The 27028-nt window shown below is 44.1% G+C and overlaps 1 protein-coding gene across 6 annotated transcripts in view; it reads right to left on the reverse strand.

Moving 5' to 3' along the window:
- Positions 1-1448: 1448 nt before the first annotated feature.
- Wbp1l (WW domain binding protein 1 like) overlaps positions 1449-27028 on the reverse strand; it is a 64069-nt gene continuing 38489 nt past the window's right edge. For 3 of the 6 annotated variants that reach the window (XM_078017401.1, XM_078017241.1, XM_078017450.1), the window contains exons 2-4: positions 15833-16047; positions 6318-6479; positions 1449-5021 (exon numbers count right to left, since the gene is read on the reverse strand). In XM_078017401.1, the coding sequence (XP_077873527.1) occupies positions 4279-5021; positions 6318-6479; positions 15833-15956 (1029 nt within the window). In that variant the 5' untranslated portion in view covers positions 15957-16047 and the 3' untranslated portion in view covers positions 1449-4278. The remainder of the gene's footprint in view (positions 5022-6317; positions 6480-15832; positions 16048-27028) is intronic. The other 3 variants (XM_078017266.1, XM_078017295.1, XM_078017343.1) reach the window with 1 other exon arrangement.

Raw genomic sequence — 27028 nt, forward strand, 5'->3', positions numbered from 1 at the left:
CTGGTTTTTGTTCACTAGCTGAAAACAGGAAGCTGGAGAATGGGGAGTTTCTTGAAATTCTTGTTTGTCATAACTACTGTCTTGTGCTGAACATGGTCATTTGGGACCAAGACAACCAGCTGTCAGATCTCATTAGAGAAACAAGGAACCCAGTGACCTCGGGGCACATCACAGCCTCTTGTGACCAGCTCATAAAAGTGCCATTTGGTTTGGGACCATGCAGGTGTTACCTTTTAAAAGGCAGGAACGATACACATGTACTGGGGGCAGAACCCAGGGGCACTCTATCACTGAGCCACTTCCCTGATTCTTTACAGTTTTTAAAAATTTTGAGCCAGTTAAGTTGCTGCGGCTAGCTTCAACCTTGTGATCTTCCTGCCTTGGCCTCCTGAGCCACCGATTAGGGGCATGCACAGTTGGACCCAGCTAAGAGGGATCTTAATAAGCAAAGGGTAAAATGAACAAAGGAAGTCTGCCTTAGGGAAACACTGGCACACAATGACAAATGCTGGCACACTGGGGCTCCCCAGCTGCCTAAAGCTCAGTTCAGAGGCTCCCTGCTTGGCATTCAAGACCTCAGACCATCTCTGACTGCTGCTGGCATCTTGGGACATGCACCACTCTCTCCACCTCAGCCTACCTTCTGTGGCTTCTATCTCACATGGGTCTATTTGTCTTCCTAACTGTAATTGAAGTTCTAAGGGGCAGGGGCCATGTCTTATATATTTGTATTTCCCTAGCTTTCAGCACAATGCTGGGCACAAAGTGGCTAATACATACACATACACACAAACACACACACACAAACACACACTTTTTTGGTACTAGGGATTGAACCCAGGGCCACTTTACCACTGATCTACATCTGTAGCTCTTTCGATTTTCAGGCAGGGTCTCACTAAGTTGCTTAGCGTCTTACTAAGTTGCTGAGGTTGGCCTCAAAGTTACAATCCTCCTGTCTCAGCCTCCCAAGTCACTGGGATTATAGGTATGTACCACTGTGCCCAGCTCTAATATTTTGTACATTAAAATTCCAAGACTGAGCACCCACCCACATTTCTTTCTGTCCATCAGTAAAAGAGACCTTGGAATGCTTGCTGCCTTTTAAATGTCATCTTTAGCTACAGGGTAACTAACAAAACTTGTTCCTGCTTTTGGGGGTCTAATTTTAACCTATCTGTAGGGCTTCACAAAGTATTCCAGACATCAAAAGGAGAAACAGAGTTTGGGGGGAAACCACTGAGGATAAAATGTGGACTCAGCTTCCAGCCTGCCCTTGGCCCTGTGGTTTCAGTTTGGCCCAGGATCCTGTTCTCAACTGCTACGTGACACTGCTCAGTCCCTGTGTGAAGGAAAAAGTGCTTGCGTTTGAGATCTTAAGGTGTGACTCCCTGACTGAGGAAGAGGAAAAAGGAACAAAGTGGTGCAAGAAAAAAGCACAGAAAAACTTTTGGGATGAATTTTTATTTGGGCTTCTCACAGTGGTTAGAGCCACTCTGTCTTCAGAACAATCACAGCACAGGAAATGCGTCTCTGAGACTGCCCAGAAAAATCTGACCAGCTGAATCTTATTGCTTAAAATACACATATTCACAATAACTGACAAATAGTGATGTGCCTCACACAGGAATGTGTTAGCATTTGCAAATCTTCCGACTGTAGCACCAAACCCTCCACCAATCCTTTCCTTCTCATTCATCTGGAAAACCAGACTCAACCTAGTCTCTCTGACCCCCTGACTATTCCTTCAGTTCCCTGTCTCCTTCTCTGAGCAGGAAGCCTCCAGCAGCCGTGGCCAACCGCGGCTTACTAGTTAAGCCCAGCTTGGCCACTGTGCTTCTTCTCAGGCCTTCAGGGTAAGATGCTTCAGTGAAGCCAACAGTCAACACTCAGACCAGCTCCCCGCTGGGGAAAGAAACCTAGAGGGTCAGATTCATCCATTTGATCAGTTAAATGCAGAAGGATTCATTTTGGTAAAACTTGTTCTCCTTGGAGACACTTCAGTGAGTTGTCTGTGATTTCCAAAGGAAGGTGGAAGGTAGGCATCTGAGGGCTGCTGTGCTGTGGCACCCCTCTGGCCACACGCCAGTCTGTCTGGGTCCACTGAACTCAGCAAAGGAAGGACTGTGCTGTGGCACCGTGAGTCTGCCAAAACCTCCTGGCAATTCTGGGCAGACTGATGTCTGGGCCACAGCAAGGCCAAGCTTGTCACTGAAGAGCCAATCAAGCTTCTGTCTGAATTCCACTTTTGCCTTCTGTCCCAAGTGGTTGTGGACACCCTCTGGGGGCTGAGACTGAAGGCAAGGAGTAGCGGAGGGAGGCAGACAGGTTCAGAGCACGCTTCCATTAACACGGACAGGACACAGGCCTCTGAGCGTCCACGGAGCAATGTGCAAATTGCAGTGATAAGCAGAGTGGAACCTCTACCTTGAGCGCAGTATCTCAGGCAAACACAGGGGGGCGCCATCGACAATGCTGCCAAATACACTCGAGTACACAGTCAAGACGTTTGTTCGGTAAACAGTAAATGCATAAAATAAATTACCTTGAGAGGGCCATGTTTGCTTCAGACGTGTGGTTAACGTGAGCAGGATGGCTGCCATTCAAAGTATCTTCACAGGAACACGGGGTGTGGGGCTCACACACAATAGACACACACACACACTACAGGTCATTCAAAGTCATCGTCTACAGACTTCACTTTGTTCGACATGAATTTTGGTTCTGTGGAATCCAAACAGACACTCATTCACCTCACAGCCTTGGATTTGTCTGTTTATATATATATATATTTTTTTTCCCTTTTTTACTATAACATCAATGCTTAGCCTGAATATCATCATTCAAAAGTGGGAGAAGAACCAAACTTTTCATATGAACAGGGATGGATGGGGAATGTTAGTTTCAGCTGATTGCTTTCTCCTTTCAGAGTTTTCCTATCAAAGCTCAACTGGTTGTCCAAAACCAGACGACAGTAATAAGGATCCTGTGGTCCTTCTGGAGGCTGCCTCCACCTCCCACCTGGGCCACCAAAACTCCTTACATAGGTTACAGAAAAGTGAGTCATCTGACCCCAATGGGCTAGGGACAGGGAGAGAGCATGAGAACCACAGATAACCAAGGGATTTCTTCCAAGTGGTCAGTTTAAAACAAACAATCAAACACACAACAACAAGAGACTTATTCAAAATCAAAGAGAAAATACTGTGTGAGAACCAGACTACGGGGCTGCCTTTCCCAGGACCCACAGCTTCCTCAGACCCTCTGTTCATAAGAGTACAAGGAGATACAAAATCCTGCAGACCATGTGCTAAGGATGGACAAGGACACTGGTCACCTGTGGGCACAGACCAAAGGGCAGAGATGCAGGAAGCTGCACTCCTCTCCACTCCCAAATTTAGGGCCTACTGCTCAGAGCTAACCAACTCCAAGCCCACACACAAACATCTCCCTCTGGCTCAACTGCAGCCACATTCGTGGAAGGCTAACCTAGGAAAGCACAAACTTCCCTTGTCCAGAAGAGAATTCTTGCAAGCCCACTGGCAAGGTTCTTGTTTCTAGCTGGCTTTTGTTGTTTGTTTAAAAAAAAAAAAAAAAAAAAAACAAAACAAAGAAAAGGCAGTCTACTCTTCCACACCTGAGCCTACTGGGAAGGAAGGGGCCCCTCCAGGATGCACAGTGGTACATTTTCTTGTCACCTGGAATTTGAGAGATCAACAAGCCTCCTACAAACCTGTCCACCAGCTCTCATCCTCCCACAGAATCAGCTCAACTCTGGCTGTGCAGACACTGGCAGCCACAGCTGACAATCCCTAGGCCTCTGTGGCTTCCTTCTTCAACCAGGGCTAAGAAGGGTTGCTTCTGCTGAGCTAAGACACAACAAAGTTCTCTTAAACTAAAACCAGAGCATAAATCCACTACATCACTAAGAATCATCGCAGGAGACAGTCCCAGTCCCCTTCTTTGGGGCTTTAAAACACATCTCTCTGGCCAAAGCAGGTAGGTGAGATATGACTTGAAAGGGGGGAAGAAGGGGATGAGGCGGGGATGAGGAATGAGTTATGGAACCAACTTCTCAGCCCTCCACAATACTGTGCTTTTGTGAGGGAGAGGCACCCACACCCCAAAATGTACTTGGAGATGTAGGAAAAAGCAGGAGAGGAGAAGGGAAAAAAAAGTGGCTGTACCACTTCCTCTGAAAGTCACTTAATGCTTCTCTCGTGAGTCTCCCTTACCCTGGTTGCTTTGCCAAGTTTCCGGGCACAGGCAGAGCCTACTCTAGCTGGGGGAGCTGCTGCTCTGGGAGTTTGGCGAGTCCTGCTCATTGATGGTGTTGAGCAGCAGGCACGCGGGCGGCCGAGGCAGGTGGGAATGTCCAGGCTCTCGAGCCTGCTCCTCAGAGGGCTGGCAGAGCCCTTCCTCCTCATCGCCAGGAGGCCTCACATGGCAGCTGTCACAGAAGTCCAGGGGCCCATCCAGAGCATCATCAATGAGTGTGGTGAACTCTTTGAGGTCATCGTCATGATGGCCCCGGTTGCACACACACACCTCAATGCCTGAGTCACCTGTGAAGCGGCGATGTCTGCCAGGTGTCTTGTCTTTGCTATCGGGGAGCACACTGCCATGTTCAGAGCTGGAATCTTTCAGTAGCTCCTCCTTACATTCTGAATCCTTGTCCAGGAAGGCCGCTGGGTCTAGCTCCCCGAGGCCGGCCACTGAGCCACTGGGCTCCATTCCGGGGGCTTTGGTGGCTGCTCGGTCAGCTGGCACGTCAGAGGGCTCAGGATCAGCGATGCTTGGGGGTCTTGTGCTGCTTCTGCTGGGCACAGACAAGGGGCTGCTCTGTGCCCCCTGGGAGCCCCTGGTAGGATCAGCACCCGGAGGGCTGCCACCTGCAGGGCCACACTGAGGAGGCAGCTGCTGCTGCTGCTGTAGCTGGAAGGCACTGTACGGCGGGGGAGGAGTTGGAGGTCGGTTCACCACTTCCTCATAAGGAGGTAGTAAATAGTTTGGCAAAAACCCTAAAAATGGAGAGGTAGGGAGGAAAAATTACTGCACTGGCCACTGTCATAGGACAGATTGCAAAACTCATACCAAACATACGCATTGTCCCTTACCACCCCTCTAGCAGAGCCACCAAACAGTAGCTTTGGCTCTTGGTCATGGGCCAGGGAAGAGAGCTGTGAGCAAATGTGCAGAGAAAGAGGGACAGTTTGGGTTGACCTACTCCAGCTTCTTGGCATCTAAGAGCCCCTAGTGCTGCTTCGTAAGCAAGGACTTCCTGCCTACCTGGAATTAAGGCAAAGGGTTAGGCAAATGTGGTAGATGACCAAGAACCAATTTCTGCCTGGAATGGACCATGGGCACACAGTCTCATATTCTTTGCTCAGACTGTATCCTCCATCTATCCTCAGGCCTCAGGGTTAGGGATCCTAACTTAAGACTTCCTGACCACTTATTTCTTTTTCTATTCTTCCAAATATATTATATACAGGGTCTTTCTCTGGGAAGTTAGAAATCTGTTGTCTATCTTACAACAGATTGGTTGGAAAGACACATCTTGACTCAAAGCAAGAACAGTGGTTACCAGCAAAGGACGAGGGGCCTGTGTCATCCAAGGCTCATTGAAAACATGCCAGGTAGGTTACCTTTTGAATGTGCTGAATACTTTAAGGCACAGATGACATAATAGTACTTGCTAGCATTTATTGAGCACTTACATATGTCAGGCACTGTGCTATGCAATTAACTCTTCCAGATGTGGAATTCAACACTTCTGACTCTTTTATTTTGTAGAATGCACTTCACAATGGCCTGGGAAAAGCTGCCCAACTGGACAGCTTCATGGACCATTTGAGAGGTCACATGTAAAGAACCTCAGGGAAGTTCAGGCAGTGATTCACCAAGTTTCTTGGTTCTCAGGAAGTCCCAGAGCCCCCTAATACCAATACCTGCCCCTTTGATGGGCATCCCCTCTATGAGGCACATCACATAGCAGCAACCAAAAATGGGAGGAATTCAGGCCACTGAACACCAAATTCCAATTCACTCACATTATACTCCATCTGACTATTTGCTTTAAATTTTTATTTTATTTTTTTCTGGCAAGAACCCAGGCACTGTGAGCTCTAGAACAGACCTGAGGCTTCAGGGACCCACGCCGGAATACCTGCTCCTCTGTGCTGAAGGAGACCCCTGTTCCTATATTTGCAAGATTCTATGTAGGGTAAATGGGGGCAAATCCCCTTGCCCACAGATGCCCTGACTCTGTGCTCCTGAGCTTCTGAGGGTTGGGAATGACAGTTTGGGGTACATACTGAAATAAAATGGCAGCGCTGAGTAATTGTGGGCTTCCCGGTAGGCAATCAGGTTGATTTCATGTTGCCGCTGCTGGGCCTGAAGGCGGTGCTTGGCTCGGCGGTGGTGGCAGACACAGCAGCAGCTCAGGATGATGATGATGGTCCACACCAGCCAGAACCCTGGGGAGTTGGGAGGGTGAGACAGAGAGTCAAGTGCGCATGGTGAGTACCAGCCAGAGGGGGCAACTATCAAACAAGGAGGTCCCTGGACAGTGCCCACATGGTTGAAGCTGGCACTGTTAGACCTCATCCCATTACTTTATGTTTAAGCTATGTTCATAAATGTTTCTGCCAGACCACGCACGGAGCACACACTTGTAATCCCAATTATTTGGGAGGCTGAAGCAGGAGGATCACAAGTTTGAGCCTAGACTGGGCAAGTTAGTGAGACCCTGTCTCAAAATTTAAAATAAAAAGAGCTGGGGAAGTAACATGGTTGTAGAACAACCTTGGGTTCAACCCCCAGTACCAAAAAAAAAAAAAAAAAAAAAAGAAGAAGAAGAAAACGAAAAACCAAGTTTGTACCAGAGCAAAAGATGCACAGAGAAGCGATGTGAAAATGCTGACAGCACAGGAGGTCTCTCACTCCAGGGTGCCTCGGGGACCCTGGGGGAAGGGAGGAGTGCCAGGGCGTCTCTCTAGAACCACTGATTGGTCCCATGTTTTAGGTTTTGCAGGCACTAAAAATGTTCATCTTTTAGGACAGTGTCCTTTTCCTCTTTTAAGGGATCTTAGAGAAAACACATTGCTTTCTTGGTGCCCCCTCCCCTCCCCAACCCAACTCAGATTAGCAATTGCAAGGGGCTTTGGAGGGATTCCTGATAAAGAAATTCTTCATCATGGAAAAGACCAGGGCTTTTTCTCTATGGTGTAAGTCTCTGCAATGCAGAATCCCTGAAGTTGGAAGTGGAAAATTCTAATTGCCTCAAGTCAATCTCTTCCCTAGAGAGTGTAAATGATTTCCTGCGCTCTCCCTCTAATCCAGTACAATTCCATCTCCCACTGCCAGCATGGACCACCTCCCCTTCAGTCTGTGGCTGCACTAGACTAAGGGCCATCAGCAGACCTCCCTTCCTCCTACACCAGGGAGGGGAGGAGGAACAGGAGAAGGCCCACAACCCCCCTTTCTCACTATGCTGTCTCCACAAACTCCAAACTATGAAACCAGGAATAAATTAGATTTTAAAATTATCTCTAGTTTTATTTTTACTGGCTTTTATTATTATTATTTGGTTTTAGAGATTAACCCAGAGGCACTTTACCATTAAGCTATATCCCCAAACCTTTTTTTGTTTGGTATTTTTAGAAGGGTCCCATTAAATTGCTTATGGCTGAGCGATGAGGCTAGCTTTGAACTTGTGATCTTCCTGCCTCCGCCTCCTAATCTTCTGGGTTTACAGGCAAGTGTCATCCGTACCCAACTGGATTTTAATTTATTTTTAAATGTAATAAGTTATTTTAGATAGGTCTTTCAATTCCTCTGGTAATGAAGTAATACAATGAAATAATAGGAATAATTTTTAAATTATGTGTAGAATATTATTTTTGACATATAAAAAGTTTGATATTAAATTAAAAATACAGATTATAAAACAATATAAAGTATGATCCCAACTTGATTCTCATTGATTTAAGGCATTTTGTCCCACCATTTCAAATGTGGGACACATATAAAAACTTAAATATAGTACTTATAATTATATAGTAATATTTATAAATTTTGGATTATGATTTCCAACCTATTTTAATGCACCTGTGTCAATTCTGTTGAAACATTCACACAATTGAAAATTTGGGATTAACTGAGTGGTGGTGGTTATTATTTTCATAACTAGGGATTGAACTCAGTGGTACTTTACCACTGGGCTACATCACTAGCCCTTTTTATTTTTGAGACAGGGTCATGCTATCTTGCTTAGGGCCTTGCTAAATTGCTGAGGCTGGTCTCGAACTTGCAATCCTCCTGCCTCAGCCTCCCAAGTTGCTAGGATTATAGGTATGTGTCACTGTGTAAGGAGACTTACTGTTTTAATAAGACCAATGAAGTCCTAGAATCAGAATGATCAGACATTTAAATTAAAATATGATGTACACAAATATTCTTATATGCCAAGTCTTCACTTATCTTTTTTTATTGTTATAGATGTGATTTTAATTCAATCATATAATGAACCAATTTTTGCTTTAAAAAAGTAGGACTAACTGCTGTTGTATATTACCTATATCACCTCACAATCCCTACACTTCTGAGTTACTTTGTAAATTTTTTTTTTCTTTTCAGATAGGGGTCTCAGCATGTTGCCCAGGCTGGTCTCAAAGTCATGAAGTCAAATGATCTCCCACCTCGGTCTCCCAAATAGTTAGGACGATACAGCCACTCTAGGGTTGGCATGATGGTAAACACACAGAATACTAGCTTGGGAGGCTAAGGTAGTAGGATCTCAGTTTGATGCCAGTCTTGCAACTTAGTGAAAATAAAAACTGAAAAGTGCTGGGGACTGAGCACAGTGGTGGGGTGCTCTGTGTTCAAGCCCCAGTACTGGGGGAAAAATAATTACATTCTAGTCAGGTGTGGTGGTGTGTGCCTGTAGTCCCAGCTACTTTTGGGACAGCTGAGACAGAAGTATCACTTGAGCTCAAGAGTTTGAGACCAGTCAGGGCAATCTGGGCAACATAGTGAGACCCGGTCTAAAACAATGAATGAATGAATGAATGAATGAATGAATGAATGAATGAATGAAAATAAAGTAGTTTCTCCCATAAGCTAATCAGTATCTATTTTTTACCCCACAAAGTCATTTTTTCAGTAGTTCCTTACCTAAAGGTGAACCAACTTCTAAGTTTTATACTGCAATACATACGCTCAAGCCATTATTTCTCAGTTTTCATAACTTTTTTTTTTTTTTTGCAGTGCTGGGGGGCCTACTGCAGGCTAAACAAGTGCTCTACCACTGAGCTATGACTTCAAACTTGCCATCCTCCTGCTTCAGTCTGGGATTCAGCTGGGATTACAGGCATCTACAATGAAAATCATTTTAATCTTTTTTTTTTTTTTAAAGAGAGAGTGAGAGAGAGAGAGAATTTTTTTTAATATTTATTTTTAGTTTTCGGTGGACACAACATCTTTGTATGTGGTGCTGAGGATCGAACCCGGGCCGCATGCATGCCAGGCGAGCGCGCTACCGCTTGAGCCACATCCCCAGCCCCAAAAACCAACTTTAAAACTTGTTTTTAACCCACACACTGGTTTTCGTGTTTGTCAAATATTCCTTGTTTTACCTATTCTGGGCATTAAGTAGGCTTAAACTTCCTGGCCCCTTTTTGATTGGCTGAGACTTTGGGACTAGTTCTAAATACTGCATTGAGATTAGAAGTGACTTGTCATTGAGAGACCAGAACAATTTTTACATATGTAGGACCCTCCACTAGTCTAGTTCCCTATGCTGTGGCAATTGGCAGCATTCCAGATGGTCACTTCAGGCTCAGTCAGTCTGAGTCCCAGGGGATGCTGAAGTGGGAACAAAGATGCCATCCAACCTTCAACAGATGTGTAGTGTGAATGACAAACACAACTATTATTTTAGGTCACTAGAATTTTGGACATGTTTGTTCCCACAGCAAAACCTAACCTACTCTGACTGCCAGTGTGTGTACAGGGTTTTCTGAGGGAGAGAATTTAAAGTTATTCATCAATTCTTGAAGGAATCTTTGATCCAGAAAGATGTCACCACTTCCTACAAGTCTTTTTCTCTTTAAATAAAAAATTAGGGAGAGCAGAAGGCAACTGAGGGGAGAAATAGGACAAATGAAACACAAACTTTTGGCAAAGTTACCTTCATCACATCTAACACGGCACCAGAAAACTCCCCTAGTTAGTGAAATTCAACCAGCCTACTTCTTTGTTCTGTTTTGCAGTGCTGGGGATCAACCCCAAGGCCTCCTGCACACTAAGCACATATCTTACCACTGATCTACACTTCCAGTCCTAGCCTAGTTCTTTTCATTTGATATTATGGGAAGAAAAACTATCCTTTGTAAATATCAGCTGTGTGAAGTTATATTAGTTTCAAACTGAGTTATAATTTTTTTGTTTCATTTCTAACACAAGACCACAAGGAATTCTCTATGTGGATCAAAACTGGAAGAAAACTAACCTGGGAGCAGAATGGGTCTAGTGGTATGGCGAGTTGTCTGTATGGGTACAGAAAAGACCCCTAACAAGCTGGTCCTATTTGATTTTAAGTAAGGCAGGTGTTTGAATTTGGCCTTCAAAAATCTGACTCTCTTGAAAGTCATTTTAGTCAAAGTTGTAACCCATCAACTTTAAAAGGGAGAATATGTAAACTAGTCCATATGGAGATTGTCAAATTTTAATCTTCTATCTAGATTTTAAATACAAGGCAGAAAGTTTTAGAAAGTAAAACCTAGGCCAGGTGCAGTGGAGTATGCCTGTAATTCCATGGGGATTGCAAGTTCAATGACAGCCTCAGAAACTTAGCAAGGCCTGAAGCAACTTAGCAAGACCCTGTCTCCAAAAAAATGTTAAAAAGGGCTGGGGATGTGGCTCAGTGGTTAAGCGCCCCTGGGTTCAATCTCTGGTATAAAAAAACCAAAGTAAAACCTAATTTAAGACATACATAAGAGGAAATTAGGATTGTTCTTCCCACACCCCTAAACACACATCTACCCACAGACTGTATTCCACAATGACAGCCTTTAAAGTTGTGACCTCACTGTGGGGAGCATTTACCATCCTAAGCAAAATGGAACACGTTTTTAAAAACAATCACAGTCCAATGTAGGAACTAAGCCGTGTGGCCCTTCTAGGGAGCTGAAGCATACTGACAGCCAGCTGCCCTTTCATTCCAGAGACGGTGGGTCACTTCCCTGCCCATTAATGCGCTCAGCAACAGGAGTTCCTGCTACTGCCACTGGGAGAAGGCCACGATTTAGGCAACGAAGCCTTCGGAAGCTTACGATTTCATCCGAAAGACGGGTGAGCTGTTCTATAAGCAAGACTATCAACCCAAAGAAGCTGCAGCAGGTGGCCTGGGATTGAACCCAGTCCACACTAATCATTCCCCAGCTTCATGCAGTTGGTTACTTTGTTTTCACTTCCCTCATCTGTAATGGGGGAAACGGTCTCCACCACATCTCAACACTTAGAGTACTCAGAATTATGTCTGATGTACGCTAAGTTCTCTAGCTTATTATTATTGTTGTTTCAGGCATAGTCAGAGTTGGGAAGAATTTCCTTTAAATTTCCCTTTTAACCTGCTAAAATATTCCACAAAAAACATGGGTTAGGAACACATCCAAAGTCTGTTTCTAGGTTCTGTTCTTGGCAAAACTGACTGGAAATTCAGGCAACTCCCATTTACTGAGTCCTGCCATGAACACGGTGCTGTGTCAGCTGGCTGATAGCAGCTCCCCTGCTCTGATCAGTGCGCCTTTGCCCAGAGGCCTAGACCACTAGGAAGCTGGGCTCCAACTGGGCTTGGAAGGAGATCCCAGCTTCCTGCTGGCCAATCTGTTCAGAGAGGCTTTCCTTTAACAGTGCAGCTCAGCAATGACATCTCGAGACAAACTAAGAAGAAAACTGGCTCATACATGTATTGAAACATCACATTGTGCCCTAATATGTACAATTTTTATGTGTCAATTTTAAAAATAAAAAAATTTAATTTAGCAGATGAAAAATAAGCTGGGCAATAAAAATATATATTGATTGGATTTGCTAACAGTCTGTTTCATGTCACCTCAGGAAAGTATACTGTCCAGAAACACTCCTTTCTCCTCACAAAAGCCCAAATCAGGGAAACCTGAAGCTTGAGTGAAATTCCCCCCAAATTTCCCAGGGGGAGAAATTCCAACTTTGACTTCTCTCCAGAAAATGTAGTTTAGTAAGTGGAAAGAGTGCTGGGATGAGAACTGGGAGATCTGGCTTTGGCTTTGAGGACATTCCTGGACTCGACAGGTCTCCTTTGCTCTACTTGTCCCCAGGAAACTAAATGTGCACAATGAGCCATTTGAGACCCTCTGCGACCAGAGCCCATCTTTCTTCCAGCGTGGCAGATGGAGAAGCCCTAGAAGAGTGGCTGAGGGGTGAAGTTCACTCTATTACTCAGCTGCCACCAATGGAGCAGTTCCTTAATGCCCTCAGCCCCAAGAAATGGGCATGGCATGCATACCTGGCAGGGTTGTTCCTCAGGTGGAATAAGATGACACTGGGAGAGTTTTAGCCACACAAGTTCCCCGTCTTCCCTTTCTTCCCAGGTGAGCAGCACAACTCCAGAACAGTGCTGCTTTCCCAAAGGGCTTTGGCTTATGGGGACACATATCCTTCTCCACGTGTGTTAATCTTATCCACCCTTTAAGGCCCACTTTAAATGCAATCGTTTCCATGCAGCCTGCCTGGAATCCAGTCCAGCCACAGCACACTGCTTTTGAATGATCTCAGCAGAACTGACAAATACATTCCATCTCCACTTCACCTTACTAGGTGGACATCTTGTCTCATCTCCTCTCTCTGCTTGATTACCTTCCTGATAGCAAAATTGACGTTTCTCCCACAGATTTTAGCATAGAAGAGGCCACAGCATCAACTAGGAACTTGCTAGAACTATAATCCTCGGGTCTACTTCACACCTATTGAATTAAAAACTCAGAGTAGGGTCCTGGAAATCTGTGTTTTAATCAGAACTCCAAGAAATTCTGATGCCACAGAAGTTTAAAAAAAAATGAAATAAGGGTTTGCTAAATGACTGAATGATAGAATGATGAATTAAAGTATAAATGTCATACAAATGCATGGATATAATAATAATTCATAGTCTTTATATAGTCTCAACCAATGTGTTGGTAAAATGGGATCTTCAGTTCCTTCTCACACAAGACCAGTAACTGGTTTAAGGTTACAACAAACTAAAAGCTTGCTGGCCAAAGCTCAAGGTCAGGGTGTACTTGTGTGTTTGTGTAAAGTGTGTGTGTGTGTGTGTGATAGACCTTAGCATACAGGAAAATTAAGCCCAGCAGAGGTATAAGGGTAGGTGAAAATGGCATTTTTCCCCCACGTTCTTCCCTTAGGCAACTACAGTTAAAGAGGCACCTTGTCTGATGAAAACTCTGCCAAGGATTTCCTGGCTCAAGTCTTTTCCTTCCAAAGGAAGGGTGGCGGGGAAACCAACCCCAAAGTCTGATACTTTTACTTTTCTGGCCAAGTTGAGAGGCAATCAGAGGGAATAGTTTAAAGCAATAAAAAGTGCAGTCTTGCTGAGAACTTCATGGCTCACTGTAATACCTGACTTCTCTCCTATACACCTTGGGCAGAGGCCAGGCCCCAAACAAAGAGCAAAACCAAAATAGCTCCTGAGAGGGACAGACTACACACCAGACATCTCTTGACCCAGAAGTCACTGCTGGACACAAATGAAAAGTCTGTTTTGTTTTCATAGTCTTGGTCCCTCCAGCACTTGGAAAGCAGGTACCAACTTGTAGAATGGGGAATTTTTTTTCACCAGCAGATGCTAGTTTCTGTCTGGCCTCCCATTTCCCCACCTGATCGTAACTGGACAGAGAATCAGCCAGCTCTTCCTCGGACCTTCTTTAAGTTCTTGGAGTGAAGTACCTGCTTCCCAGACTACCTCCCTGCCATCTGGGACTCCACCACCCTCCCGGTTGACCAGCCCTGACTTTGGTGACCAAACTTTGCTCTGCTGATGGCCCAGCAATCTGAGCTGGGCCATCAGCAACTCCACTCCTTTCCACAACTGATGCTGCCTGGGCTGGGCCCCAGAAAAACAAACTGTAGTTCTGTGGCTTTTTGGCAGCCCAGCTTCAACTTTTGTTTTATCAAGGGGTGGGAGGGGAATTTGAACTCTGTGGTTATCTGCATTTTAAAACATTTAAACAGTCAGTCCACCTGCTTGGCACGTCCTGTTCTTTGGTCAATTTTCTCAGCTCTACCCTTTCTAAAATTTCCACAATTCTGTGCCCTCCTTTGTTACTATGTATGCATATATGCAGGCCTAGTGGGAACATTAGCCCTGAACCCTCTGCACTGGACTGCCCCTGGAATTCCTTTGGAAGGCAGTTCTCAGTCCTTGAAAGGGAAAGGTGAGGTGAGGGAGAGGTTCTGTTTGGAGGACCCACCCTTGCTGGCTATAAACGACAAGTGCATTTCACAGGGAGACACTTCCCAGACTAGAGTCCAGTTTTCTTGCCAGAGCAAACAACATTTCTAGCTGCTCTCCTGTCATATTGCTGATGTGGGGGAAACAGGGAGAGAGAAAGGAAAAGAGGGCAGGGTGATAGCAGGAGTAGTGACACTGTTTGACAGAAGAGTCCAAAGTTTGTTTCCAGATGGAGGCAGGGAGGGGTGCTCAGAATCAGGGGTAACAGTTTCCTCTCTCAAGAGATACCTAGGAGAACTGCAAGGTCAGTACCTTGGGCTTCTCTGCCCTAACAACTCCTTCATCTTCTGATGACTGAACCAAGGGCACATTAGGCAAACACTCTATCACTGAGCTATATCCCAGCCCTTTTTTAAAAATTTGAGGCAGAGTCTCACCAGTTTGCCCAGACTGGCTTTGAGCTTAGAATCCCACGCCTGTCTCCCTAGGAGCTGAGATTACAGGGATGTGCATCACACCCAGTGCATTCTCCCATTTTTTTGTTGAGCAGCCTACACCGTCTCATCTAAGTTCCAGGAAAGTCAGAGTACAAATTATGTTAGTTGAAGACACCCTAGGTTGCTCCCCAAAGACCACAACTTTACCACCATCAGGCAACTGTGGAAAAGGCAAGTGGTCCTGGCCTCAAACAAATCCATGGCAAGCCGAAGATTGTTTCCCATGGCATTTAGCTGACAGTAACAGATTAGATACACTGCAGAAGCCTCCACAGGGCTGGGATTGTGGCTCAGTAGTAGAGTGTGCACCTAGCATGCTTGAGGCACTGAGTTTGATCCTCAGCATCACATAAATGCAAAATAAGGACATTGTGTTCACTTAAAACTAAAAAACAAATATTAAAAAAAAAAAGAAAGAAAGAAGCTTCCAGATGCTTCAGTGTAAGAACTAGGGAAGGAATAAAGGGGCTGAAACTCAGGACTCCCTTTTACAAGGAATATTCCACAGGCCTGGGCCGAGGGGAAGACTATTGCTTTGAGATGGACCCTCAGAAAACAAAGGCAGCTCTATGAGGCTCTATGGGGAATTCTGAAAATCTCAATGGTTCCTACAATAAAATGACATTATGGCCACCTAGAGCTCAACCTGCCATTCACAGCAGCTCAGTGGCAGTAACCTCATTTAGCAAAGACTGGCCTGAGGAAGTCCTCAACACACACAGGAGAAGGCACCAGGGAGAAACCCATATTCCCCTGTCTTCAACCCATGGCATTCAGAGAGCACCAGAACCCACCTCCTCTACCAAGGAGTCCCTTCTGGCACCCAGAACCAGATTCTACTCACCAACACTGTCCCTAAGAGAATCAGAAAAGGCCGGCCAGCCCATGGTTTCCCAGTGAGCAGAGACAGTAACCAGGACCCAGGGATGCCAAGAACCTCCTGGGCAAGGACTTACACCAGAGTTCATAGTAGTAGTTGCAGCACTGAGACTGTCCACAGCAGTGTCCTGTGTCACAGATGTAGCTTTGATTGTTGGTACCCACACAGGCTTCCTTATCCTGAAAAAAAAAAAAAGAAAGAAAGAAAGAAAGAAAGAAAGAAAAAGAAAAATCAATAAACATTTCAACAGTGTAATCTGTAACTTATTTTTTGGTACCAGGGATTGAACTCAGAGGCACCTGACCACTGAGCCAAATCCTCAGCCTCCAGCCCTATTTTATATTTTATTTAGAGACAGGGTCTCACTGAGTTGCTTAGGGCCTTGCTAAATTGCTGAGGGTGGCTTTGAACTCACAATCCTCCTGCCTCAGCCTCCCGAGTCGTTGGGATTACAGGCGTGCACCATCATGTCCAGCTAATGTACAGCTTTTAAACACCACTTTTCTTCTTACCTCCTTCCCTCTTGGTTATCTGCATGTCCTCCCCCAAAACTATAACAGTGTTTACTTCTTAAGGAAAAAAGTTAAAAAGAACCACACAATGACAGCAAAGTTAAGAAAAACAAATAGGCTGACCAAGAGGGAAGAGAACCCAGCACACAAAGGTACAAAACCAGGTTCCCACTGGGCACAGTGGCGCACGCCTGTAATCCCAGTAACCTGGAAGCTGAGGCAGGAGGATGCAAGTTTGAGGTAAGTCTCAGCAACTTAGGGAGACCCCGTCTCTAAATAAAAAATAAAAAAGGGCAGGGGATATGGCTCAGAAGTAAAGCGACCCTGGGCTCAATCGCAGTACTCAAAAATAAACAATAACAACAAAGAAAGAAGAGGCTCCCCTTAGACAGGACAGAAAAGGGTGGCCTCACTTTCTTTACATCCAAGCAGAAACATTTTGTGTTCCTGTGTTAAACTCAGCTGGTAGGAAGGTAATGATTCTTCTGTAATTACTAGTATGTTCTAAATAAAACCAGCTTTTCTGTGCAACTTCCTAGAGCAATTAATGCAGTAAGGACTCCAAGATTAGCATTTAGTCAGTCATTCTGCTCTCTTTTCAAAACATGATCTCCAAGGGTATTTACAGTGAGATTCAAAAGAGGGATTTCTAAAAAATCTGACCCTCAAATTCTTCAAAAAAGCAGCAACCCAATCAGGTGACCTGGTTTAATTTCAACTTGCTAGACATTTTTGCTTATCAAATAATCTCTTCAGAATCCTGACTAGATCCAGCATTCATACTGTCCGGTATCAGGGACAGCTACATAAAGGACACTGCTGAGTAACCATCTAGCAGTTTGCCAAATTCTATTCATAGCACTGGGAGATGGGGATGGAGGTGGACATTTTTAATATATAGTTTACATTTAAGATATGAAAAGACCTATAAGGCAACCCTAACCTCAGTCCAATATTGGCTTGGAGCTACATAATGCACCTAATATTTGTAATTAGTAGTTAGTAGAACTGTGGACTGAACCCAGGGCTGCTCAACCACTGAGCTACATCCCCAGCTTTTATTCTGAGACTGGGTCAAAGTTGAGGAAACTGGCCTTGAACTTGTAGTCCTCCTGTCTTACCCTCCTAGGCTGCTGGGATTATAGATGTGTGCCACTGCACCTAGCTAGTTTGGTATTTTAGAAACGGGGTCCCGCTGTGTTGCCTGGACTGGTCTTGAACTCCTGCATGTAAGACATTCTCCTGCCTTTGCTTCCTGAGTAGCTGGGACTATAGGTACGTGCCACCATGCCTGGCTTCATGCATATAATGAAACTTACAAGTCATCTGCTATGGTTGGCTTTCAACACAGCTTTATTCGTTTACTGGACATAGTCTTTGTGTCAGCCATTGTGTTAGGTAAAAGACATATAAAGATGAAGACAATGGTCGTATCTTCATCTTCCTATCTTCAAGAAGCTCAGAGTAAAGAAGGAAAAACCTGCTCAGCAAAGAAACTCAAACCGCAGGATTGTATTTGCAACTGCTCAAGCTGACCCTGCCCATGGCGCACATCGGGGCGGATGGCTGCCAGTGGAAACTCAAGTCACATGGCTGGGTTCTCCTCTCTGTGTCTGGCTTTACTACACTGTCTACTTGGCCACAGGCATAAAAAAGCACTCCAGTGACCGTCCACAGGGCTAATGGCCAGGTAGCCACAAGACAGTCACCTGAAGCCACAGGGAGAAGAGAAAAGTATCAGAGCTGAACACCATATCCCTGGCCTAGTACAGGTCTTTACCACATACCCTCACATGAGTCTTAGTCTTTAAAAGTCTCATATTCTGGTATAAAGGAGTTTAGGAAGAAAAAAACACAGAGGCTATTTGTGAACTCTGATAATAATACATAATAAAGGGTTCTCCTTTTCTTCACCCTCCCCAGCTCACCAAAAGCAAAAAGACACTAGCAGGTAGCTGTGCAGTCGGAGGCCTCCTCAAGGCCCAGTGCAGATGGAGAAAACAGAACTACACGTGCTGCTTCTGCTATAGCCAGCCTCTCGGACTTCAGAGCAAAACACTCCTTCGACATAGATATCAAAATGTTTCTCCCAAGTTTACCAGGCCCTGCAAATGCATTCTTCTGGCACTGGCTTGCAAAAGCACAGTTCAAAGTGTCCACACAGTTTCCAAAAGAGGCTGTGCTGCCTACAGCCAGCACATAAAGGAATCCAGTGACACTTTTGCCAGGGGGAAAATCACCAGAGGAGGTCCGGGCTCTGACCACCAGGTGGCCAACTGCCCCCCCCCCCCCCCAGGCATGCAACAGAAACCTAAACAAGTGGTGTCCTCTTGACCTACTGTTGTCAGCTTCTCTCTCGGCTCTTCTGCAATGAGACAGGAGGCCTGGTTAAACAAGACCCACTCAGCGTTGCTGCTCTGCCTCCACTTCCCCAGGGAAAGCAGAATGCTGGTGGCATCCTTTAATCCAGTGCCTCGAACACATTTTAACCCAGTGTACCTAGTTCCCGGTGTTCTGCTTCCCTCAAATGAAGAGTTCCCCAGCTGCCTTGGTTATGGGGCCTGTCATTTTCTGCTGCAGGGGGAATAAAAGAAGATGGGTAGTTAGGAAGAGAGGAAGTGGCTCAGGTGCCATTAGTAAGGAAGAAGTGAAGGACTGGGGGGTGTAAGTGTGAGGAGAGCCCCTTCAACAAGACCTGCTGTATGAAAAGAAACCTGGCAGACTTGGGTTTGGACCCAGCTCTGTCACTATGGAGGAACAGAACTTTGGCAAGTTATTCGGTGGTGCTAAGGTTAATTAAGATGATCTCTAACATCTCCTCAACCCTAAGCTAAGCATCACTGTCTGCCCTAGGCCTTTTATCCTGCTCACTCCGGCATCCCATCTCAGACACAGCAGCCTCAAGCCAACGAAAGAGCTCAGGATGTCTATGCCTCCTTTTGCTCAAATCAACAGCAAAGAGCAGTCTTCCACCTGGAGCTTAATCATGGGTCACCTAAAGGGCTCTCACCTCCAGGTGGCTCAGAATGTACAAAGCTTAATGTGGTTAGGAATCAGTTGGATCTGGGTTCAAGCCCAGCTTTTACACTAGATTTATTAACTGTGTTACCTTGAATAGTTACTTAACTTCTCTGTGCTCTTATTAGCAACAATATTCTGTAAACCATTACTGCTCTTAGAAGACCATCCAGCACCTTGCCTTCACAATATTATTTCAAGACAGTAAAGCTCACTGTGGCAATGCAGGCTGCTCCATACACATGAAGAAAAATAGAAGAAAGAACTGGAGAGAATAAAATGGAAAGGTGAATATAAAAAATTCTCAGCACTCTTTATGATTTGCTTTTCTACAAAGCATTTTCAAGCACATTATACACATTATGTTATTCAGGTCAAGTCCTGAATAGTAGACGGCAAATATCCCTCCTACTCCCCTTTTCCAGAGGACGAACTGTGATCTATCTCCCCAAGGGCTGGAGCCATGTCTCCTTACTTCCTCTGCGTTCCCAGGACAAGCACAATGCTGTTATGAGACGATGGCTCTGTCTTATTCCCCCACCCAAAGGCAGGGAAAGCTAACGGGAAGACAGCACTGGCTACATATCAGTACTATTCTAAATGCTGTCCAGTGATTCTTTCTTTAAAACTTGACAGCAACCCAGTGAAGGAAGTAGTAACAGGAAGTGATGCTCAGAGAGGCTAAGTCTACATGCTAGGGTCACAGTTAGGAAACAGTCTCATCAAGTCTGTCTGACTCCATACCCTGAACTTTAAAAAAAATTAATTAATTTTAATTAGATATACATGACAGCAGAATGAATTTTGATTCATTGCACACTGTTGTTGCACAAATTTTCATTTTTCTGGTTGTACACGATGTAACATTCCACCATATATGCAATCATATATGTACCCAGGGAATGATGTCCATCTCATTCCACTATCTCATACCCTGAACTTTTAACCATTCAGCTACAGCTTCCTTGAGTAATGTTATACCTCTCCGGCTGCTTAAAAAAAAAAAAACAAAAAACTCAACCAAGCAAAGCCAACGATTCACTTTTTATGGAAAAGATAAGGACTAAGCCCTTGTGGACTCCCAGTGTGGAATGTGGGGCCTTCATTCTTTCCTTCAACATTTATGGAACACTTCACCGCACCAGCACTGAGCTGAGGTGGGGGACAAAATGGGCAAATGAGCAAAAAGAGACATGGCTGCTGTCCTCATGCAGCGTGTAGTCTAATCAAGGACAACGAAATAATCACACAAGATCAAACTGCAGCTAAGCTTATAAAAGATCTCAAAGCTAATCAAGAGGGTCCAGAATGGCTTCTGAGGAAAATAAGCTTGAACTGAGATTGACAGAATGGTCAGAAAATCATAACTAAAGAAGAGGGACAGGAAGCACATTCATGGCAGAGAAAATCAGGAGTTCTTTGGCTAGAAGGAGGTGGTTAAAGAAGCAAGTAGGTAAGAAGGGACCAGACAGTATAGGGAGGTAAACAACATCAGATTTGCATTTTACAGATATCTTCTTTTTTAAAAAAAACTTTTTAGTTGTTGATGGACCTTTTATTTATTTATATGTGGTGCTAGGAATCTAACTCAGTGCCTCATGCCTGCTAGGCAAATGGTCCACCACAACCCCAGCCCTTACAGATATCTTCTTTCTGGCAATGTTTTCATTTGCATAAAACTCCATGGCAGCTGTAGCACAAGCCTGTTATCCCAGCAATTTGGGAGGCTGAGGCAGGAGGATTGTAAATTTGTGGTCGGCCTCAGCATAATTAGTGAGGCCCTAAGCAATTTAGCAAGACCCTCAAAAAATAAAAAGAACTGTGGATGTAGCTCAGCGGTAAAGTGCCTCTCGGTTCAATCCCCAGAATGGATGAATAAATGAATGAATAAAATCAAAACTCCGTGGCGAAAAACTAAACAACAACAACAAACTAGAAACAGAACTTGTCAAAAAGAAACTGTGTGGGGCTGGGGATATAGGTCAGTTGGTAGAGTGCCTGCCTCACATGCACAAGGTCCTGGGTTCGATCCCTAGAACCACACACACACACACACACACACACACACACACACACACACACACAAAGAAACTGTGTAAAAAATGAATGTTCTTATGGTAAGGCCTTCACCTCAGGAATGCCTTTTTAAACTACCAGGATCCTCATTTATCATAAGTCTATTCCCCAGTCCTGGAACCACAGTGACCAGCTCCAAGAGACAGGTCTCACATGATCACCGAATAGAAAGCGTAAGTACAAAGAAGAAACAAACAAGATCAACACCAAACTGGAAAGAACATTTTTACAATGGAAAAGGAAAAACAATATTATGCCTTTTGCACATATGCAAAAAATTATCTCATCTCTTTGGTGGCAGCATAAACTGTGGGACTAATAACATTTTCCTTAACAGTTTCCATGTCTTATAGTTGCTATTCTTAGCTGAGCCACCGTAAAGGTCAATTTAATCAGCATAAGAACTTTCTAAGTGCCAGCATAAAAAGAGACACTGGGCAGTAATGGTTCCCCAGGCATGGTTTTAATTTACCAATTTATGGGGCTGGAAAATGCTGCTAGCAATTAGTTGATGGCAACATCATCTCCATGTCCTTAGAAAAAAACTACAATTTTGAAGTTTAAGAGTAAAAAATAGAAAAACTAAAAGACCTACACAAGATGTTAAAGCACAGGATGCCAACAATCTTCACTGCTTGATATGGATGAACATGGTGCACCACCTCCGGCTCACCCTGAAGGAGAAGGACCAATTCCTAATGGGAATGTTCAGTTCCCCAACAGCTAACAATGATGTATTGACACCCCCTTGCCCCCACCATGCGCCAGGCACCATGTGGGATGCTACAGTTACACCAAGGAGCAAAAGGTTTGCAGGGTGGGAGGGAAAAGTTTTTGTGTCTAACAATAGGGCTGGGTAGATAACTTTAAAAGTTCTTCTACAAAACCCCTAAAAGTACAAGCTATATAACAATATCTTTTAATTACACAGCTGAGCTTGCAAGAAAACAAGGAAGATACTCAGGGACCAAAAGTGATAGGGGGAAAACAGACATTACAGTTCTAAATGAGGTCAGGCCTTTCCAGTTCTCCTGGAAAGTAGGATAGTTTGTTGATCTTGGGCCTATCTGAAAAAAGAAGTTGGAAATAAAACCCAATATAAAACTGGGACCCTCAAAGGGAAAGAATAGTTGGGGGGCGGGAAGCCTATTGCTATTATTATAATTTATTAAAACAACCAGCATCAGGCTGTTTCATAGTGGGGTAGTATGGGAGAGGGGGAATATGGGAGAAATAAACGGACTCTAGATAGGGCAAAGGGGTGGGAGAGGAAGGGAAGAGGCATGGGGTTAGAAATGATAGGGGAATGTGATGGACATCATTATCCAAAGTACATGTATGAAGACATGAATGGTATGAACATACTTTGTATACAACCAGAGATATGAAAAATTGTGCTTCATATGTATAATATGAATTGTAATGCATTCCTTTGTCCAAATCAGAATAAAAAAATAAAATTTTTTAAAAAGGCCTATTGGCACATAGTGACAACATGAAACATCTGAGTGGAGAGGGGGAAAAAGTATCCCCTCAAATAATCTGTGATCACAGGCCTTCCCTCAAGCTAACCCAAGGTTTGAATTAATACTACCTACATGGTCTGAGAACCTGGGGCTAAAAATTCAACACAAAAAGTGGTCCCAGGCTGGACCCAGTAGCACACACCTAGTTACTGGGAGGTTGAGGTAGGAAAATCAAAAGGTTTTTTTTTTTTTTTTTTTTGGCAGTGGCCAGGTAGATTTTTATCAGCCTGGGACATAAAGGGAACAAAGACCCTCACCCATGGGGGATGGAGGGATGGGGTTGAAGACATAAACAGAAATTATTTTTTAAAGTGGGGATTCCAAGCCAGCAACAAGCCTTATGCTATCCAGCAAAAGATCCACCCTCTGAATGATTCCCATAAATAAAGCTCTGATAAAGATAAGCTTACAATTTAAAAATTTTTAAAGTATGCAAAAATAATCCAATTTAAATAAGACTTGGGAAACAAAACAAACAATAGGATAATGCCCCTAGGGAGGGGAAAACACCTTAAGATAACAGAATGATCAGATAAATTTTAAGATATAAGAAGGTTTCAAATGATTAGAGAAAAAAAATCATAACACAAGAAAAGAACATTACTAAAAAGGCGATACTGGGGCTGGGATTGTGGCTCAGAAAGAGTAGAGCACTCGCCTAGTACGGGCGGGGCCTGGATTCCATCCTCAGCACCACATAAAAATAAAGGCATTGTGTTGTGTCCATCTACACCTTAAAAAAAAAAAAAGGTATTTAAAAAAAAAAAAGGCAATAGTGACCAAGTCGATTTGGAGGAAAAATAAAAATAAAACTTGTTGAAAAATAATTGTTACTGAAATTAAAAATTCAGCAAATACAGAGATTAAGCCAAGATAAAGAGAGAATTTTGGAGTGGAAGATAAATCTGAGAAAAATACTCAGCAAAGCGTTTCTCTCAACCAAGAAAACAGAAATGGAAAATTAGAAACAAGAAGCTAAAGAAGAGGAGAATGGAGAAGAGGCAATATTTAAAGAGATAAAAAATGTCTAGAACTGATTAAAGATATGGAATTTTCAGGCAATAAAAAACTTACAGCTAGGTACATTTCTTTTCTTTTTTTTTTTTTAAAGAGAGAGGGAGAGAGAGAGAGAGAATTTTAATATTCATTTTTCAGTTCTCGGTGGACACAACATCCTTGTTTGTATGTGGTGCTGAGGATCGAACCCGGGCCGCACGCATGCCAGGCGAGCGCGCTACCACTTGAGCCACATCCTCAGCCCTAGGTACATTTCTTAAACTACAGAAAGATAACGGGAAAATTGTTTTATTTATTTATTTGTTTGTTTGTTTGTTTGTTTGTTTGTTTATTTATTTAGAGAAATTTTTTAAAATATTTATTCTTTAGTTTTCGGTGGACACAACATCTTTATTTTTATGTGGTGCTGAGGATTGAAACCAGCACGCCGTGCATGCCAGGAGAGCGTGCTACCGCTTGAGCCACATCCCCAGCCCGGCTGACAATTATTAAAATAAGAATTTAAGTAGTAATAAGCTCCACAAGAAAAATAATACAGGACACAAAGTGAGCTAAATGGGGGTGGTCAGGAAAGGCCTCTCTGAGAAGGAGCCAGTTTAAGCAGACCTGCAGGAACAGTGTTCTAGCAGAGGAAATGTCAAGCACAAGCAAAGACAGCAGGGCAGGAATGAGCTTCGTGTTTATGAGGAACACAGAGGCTGGTGTGGATCTCAAGAAGACTGTGAAAGGAGACACCAGTAGATACCATACAGTTACACCAAGGAGCAAAAGGTTTGCAGGGTGGGAGGGAAAAGTTTTTGTGTCTAACAATAGGGCTGGGTAGATAACTTTAAAAGTTCTTCTACAAAACCCCTAAAAGTACTTCTGGGAAATTTGGAATGGAGTTCTATGCTATTTGGTAGAATTCAAGAATTTTGCAAAAGAACAAATAGCTAGGGCTAAATGGACAGGCTCCCTTAACTCAGCCAGTAAATCTTATTTGATAAGAGTCAGCCTAATTGCTCAGGTATGATAGTATGTGTTAGTTACCCTTAAGGGCTCTGGCTCAGGAGCACCAAATCCCCATCTTCCAGCTACAGAATCCCCTAAAGGGTAAAGCCAAAGACTGGAGCCAGTGACACACTTGAGAAAAGCCTAGAGCCAACTGCTGCTTCCAGATATGCCTGCAGCATGTACCTGTGTACTGCTGAAGGGGAGTCCTGGTGTCCCTGCTAAATGGGGGACAACAAGGTCTATTTACTTTAACCTGTGAGAGCATCCTGGAACAATGTGGTCTGGGGCCTTCCAAGACTGACTCACTGTCCAAGAATCTGAGGAAGGGCAACACAGAGAATCAAAACAAGCCAGAGCCTTACAACCAAGTGAATTTTCCAGGCTCAGTGGCACAGGCCTGTAATCCTAGTGACTTGGCAGGCAGAGGCAGGAGGATTGCAAGTTCAGGCCAACCTTGGCAAATCAGTGAGACCCCCGTCTCAAAATAGAAAATGGAAATGACTGAGGATGTAGTGCAGGGGTAGAGCACCCCTGGGTTCAATCACCAGTGTCATAAAAAAAACAACAAAACATAAGTAAATCTGCCCCCAAATAAGAATGAACACACTAAGACAACAAATGCAACAAAACAGAGTTGTGTCTCCCATTATGGTCATGGGCCCAAAATCACATGGGGTATTTGTTAAATATGCAGATTGAGAACCTCTGGGAACAGTGACTGAAATTTTGCCCCTTTAAAGACACTCCCCTGGTTATGCTCATCACATATACACAAATTTGAGAGCCACTGCCCTGGGTGTATAACAGATACACAATAAAGAGTTCATGCTTTCTAAAACATGTTTGGCAATTTCCTAGAATCCCAAACATGTACCAACACACACAGTAACCCTCACAAGTACCTACGCAGAATCAAGACACATTAGATTATTTATACTCTCTCTGCCTCATTATACATATGAAACACATACACACACATGTACACAATAGGCCATAAATATAAATTTTAAAAAAGAAGTGACAAATTAGTTAGGTACACCCCCTACCCATGCCAGTACTACTACTGCCAAAGCTGCATTGCAACTGGATCCTCATTAAACAGCCCCCAAACGGAGCAGCCAGCAAATAAATTAAAATCCATTTCCTGTGTTGCTATTAGAAACCTGAATAACAAATTCAGAAAAAGCCACTTGACCCTGGTAGGAAAATCCCAGAGCAAAAAATCACATCCCATAGTTCTATGAAGGTCTACTTGCTGATATACCAGTGCGTGCAGGCCTGTGGGGTCTGACTGGCTGCAGTGGCGCCGGGCACTAGGTTACTGTACCACTCCTTCCCCCTTGAATGAAGAATGAAAGGCAGTGTGCCCCAAGGTATTGATCCCGATCCCACATCACTGGCCTCTCCTGCCACAGAGAAAGTCCCTGAGAAGTATGGCTTCTTTAGCAAAAGCTGTTGCAGAGAACTGAGGGCCAAATGCTCTTTTGGACAGTGTGCAGCACAGGTGAGTAGCAGATGGCACACTGGCAGAGCCGCCGACCGCTGCTGTTCACAGCTGATCCCACGGGGCAGGTCTACACCCAGGTTACACTTCTCAACTGTTAAAAAGATGGTATTACCATTTTAAAATGAGAATAATTCACATAATAATCCAGATTTCCAGTTTCTCTAGAAAATCAAGACCCGCACCCCCACAGGGCCATGAGAGACTGGGGCAGAACTTGCATAGGCTTTAGCTTCTCTACAATCGCGGTGATCCTCACCCTCCTGCCCCTCCTGTCCAATGATCCCCTTCAGTGGACTCAATCATGTCACTGCTGGTCCCTGTGGACACCTGCTTTTCTCCTCCTGCTCCAAAGTTCAACAGTGGGTTGTTCATGCCCTCACACTTGCTAATGCAAGTTAGAGAGGCCTAAATATAAGCAGCAGGAATCTAAATTCTCTATACTGATGCTCAAGCAGTACCATTTCAAATAGGTGCCTCAAAAAAAAGGGGGCTCCTCTCTGCTACAAAGAGG

The sequence above is a fragment of the Ictidomys tridecemlineatus genome, chromosome 1, assembly GCF_052094955.1.
Source record: "Ictidomys tridecemlineatus isolate mIctTri1 chromosome 1, mIctTri1.hap1, whole genome shotgun sequence".
NCBI classification, from domain to species: Eukaryota; Metazoa; Chordata; class Mammalia; order Rodentia; family Sciuridae; genus Ictidomys; species Ictidomys tridecemlineatus.